At 58.8% G+C, this 2231-nt stretch overlaps 1 protein-coding gene across 1 annotated transcript in view; it reads right to left on the reverse strand.

Annotated features, from left to right (window-relative positions):
- The window catches only part of LOC123144129 (trihelix transcription factor ASR3), a 3736-nt gene extending 2500 nt beyond the window's left edge, over positions 1-1236 (reverse strand). Inside the window, exon 1 of the mRNA XM_044563162.1 lies at positions 352-1236. Coding sequence (XP_044419097.1) covers positions 352-1159 — 808 coding nt within the window. The 5' untranslated portion in view covers positions 1160-1236. The remainder of the gene's footprint in view (positions 1-351) is intronic.
- Between the last annotated feature and the right edge of the window lie 995 nt (positions 1237-2231).

A 2231-nucleotide genomic window follows, 5' to 3' on the forward strand; every position in this document is an offset into this window, starting at 1 on the left:
CTGCATGTGTTCACCAATCACCAATACTCTGGTGCTGACATTTCATTTTTGCATCCATCACCTATAGACCGCCTTTACTGCAGCTCTTACTTACATTTGGAGGATGGAACCATGTACACATGCAAAATGCTCCACTGGCCAAATCATTCCTACCAAATATGACATGATCACCTTGCGATAATATATGGCATACGCTGCAAGCTTTATTTGCTACTAAACCATTAAGTATCCCCAACATATCATAATCAGAGCACACGATCACCCAACTGAAAACATCTAGCCGATTCATACCCACATGCGAATCAGGTGAGGTGCGTGAACACGTAAAGGAAAATGAGAAAAGAATTGTACCCAAATCATCAGAAGCATTCGCAGCATTTCCATCATCCACCTGCATCTCCTCCTCACTGCCGTCACCATCCGCCTCCTCCGCGGCACTATCCTCCTCCTCTTCTTCAACCCCAGCATCGCCACCCTCTCCCTCTCCCACCCCAGCAGGATCACCACCACCACCACCACCATTAGCACTGACCAAGCCCTCGTCGCCCTCTCCTCCCCCGGCGCCACCAAGGAGCGCCTCATCGACCCGGATCAGCGCGTCCATGATGCCATACACCTCGGCGTCGAACTCCGCGGGAAGCCCAGCCTTCCTCCTGGCTGCGGCGCTCATGCGCCAGTAACTCCCCCCGGTCCGCCCCTCCCAGCGCCGCACCGCCCCGTACTCCGCCACGAGCGCCTCCCACCTCCGCTTGCACTCGCCGGCCGCCCTCCCCCTGCGCCTCGAGGGCGCCCCTCCGGCGTCGGAGAAGGCGATGTTCTCCGCGACGATGGCCCACTTCTGGAAGGCGGAAACGGAACGGGCCCAGCCGTCGTCGTCCACGGCGGCGACCGCGGCGACGAGCGCGAGGGTCTCGGCGGCGGTCCACTCGGGCGCGCGGCCGGAGCGCGTGCGGCGGGGGCTCGGGGGCCTGGAGGATTTGAAGGCGGGCGGCGGCTGGTCTCTGGCGGCGGGCGTGAGGGCCAGGGCTTTGGAAGGGGACGGCGAGGGGGACGCCGCTAGGGCCTGGACGATGCAGGGCGAGTCGGAGGCGGCTTCGTTGGGATCCACGGAGGGTAGGGCTTGGACGATGCACGGGATGTCGCCGCCGCGGGGATCCATGGAGGCGGAGGCTGTGTTGGGGCTTGGGGGAGGCGAGAGCTGAGTGACAGAGTGAGTCAGGGCGGCACGGAGGCTTCGAGCGAGTCAGCTTATTCATTGACGAGCTTGTACATAAGAAAAGAAAAAGAATGCCGAAAACAGACTAAGAGCAACTCTGGCAACCTTTTCCAAAAAAAATTGAAAAAAAAAACACTGGCAAGTCGCGTAAGTAAATACCAGTACGATCATTTTATGTCCAAATATCAATCCAAAACAGTAGTCATATGGATCGATCGGCATAAATTACGATGGTCCCTTCTAACGACTCCATAGCGTAGCCTTCATATTTAGAGGCTAGGGAAGCCAATATAGAGCGTCACGGCCGGTTTCTGAAGCGCGGCGCTGGCCGTACACGCATCTGCGTGTCCTAATTTATCACCGGTTAGTGGGGCGACGTGACCGGTAACCACCAAACCATTAACGGCGGCCATCGCTCACCGGTTCCCAAGGCTACTATTCGAATGACCTTCATCCCGGCCATTTACTCCGCGCCCCTGCTCCCATCTCCTCCTTGCCGCCACCTCCACTTCCATCTCCTCCTTCTCAAAAATAGTGTCACTGTGTCAGAGCTTAGCGGACTAGCTGAAAGCGTCGGCAGAGCGGAACGTCCCGTTGCAGACACCGCGCAACCACGGGGCCAACTCTCCCTGCGCCGCACTAGCCGTGGCAACCGTTGGCTCCTCCTCCCGCGGTGGCGGCGGATCTAGAGGGTGCGTGGGAGGCACACCCCTCGTCTGGGTGAAGGAGATGGGGACGCCGGTCCCGCCAGCTACCTCGTCCAGGTCAACCATGTTGTCCTCATCGTAGCCCAGCTAGAGCTGGAGGCAGACCCACCCCCCCCTCCCCCGACCTAGTCCACGCGGCGATGAGCTCACCAACATCCAAGCTCGCATCGAGGCTCGAATCATCCACGAGTACGGCTCCGCATGCACCAACGAGGAGAAGGTGCGACATCTCGCCGACAGTCACTTATGAGTCTAACCCCCTACGCCTAGATGGAGATATCTCCTCGACAGAGGAGGACGATGACGAT

This window comes from Triticum aestivum, chromosome 6D (assembly GCF_018294505.1).
Source record: "Triticum aestivum cultivar Chinese Spring chromosome 6D, IWGSC CS RefSeq v2.1, whole genome shotgun sequence".
Lineage (NCBI taxonomy): Eukaryota > Viridiplantae > Streptophyta > Magnoliopsida > Poales > Poaceae > Triticum > Triticum aestivum.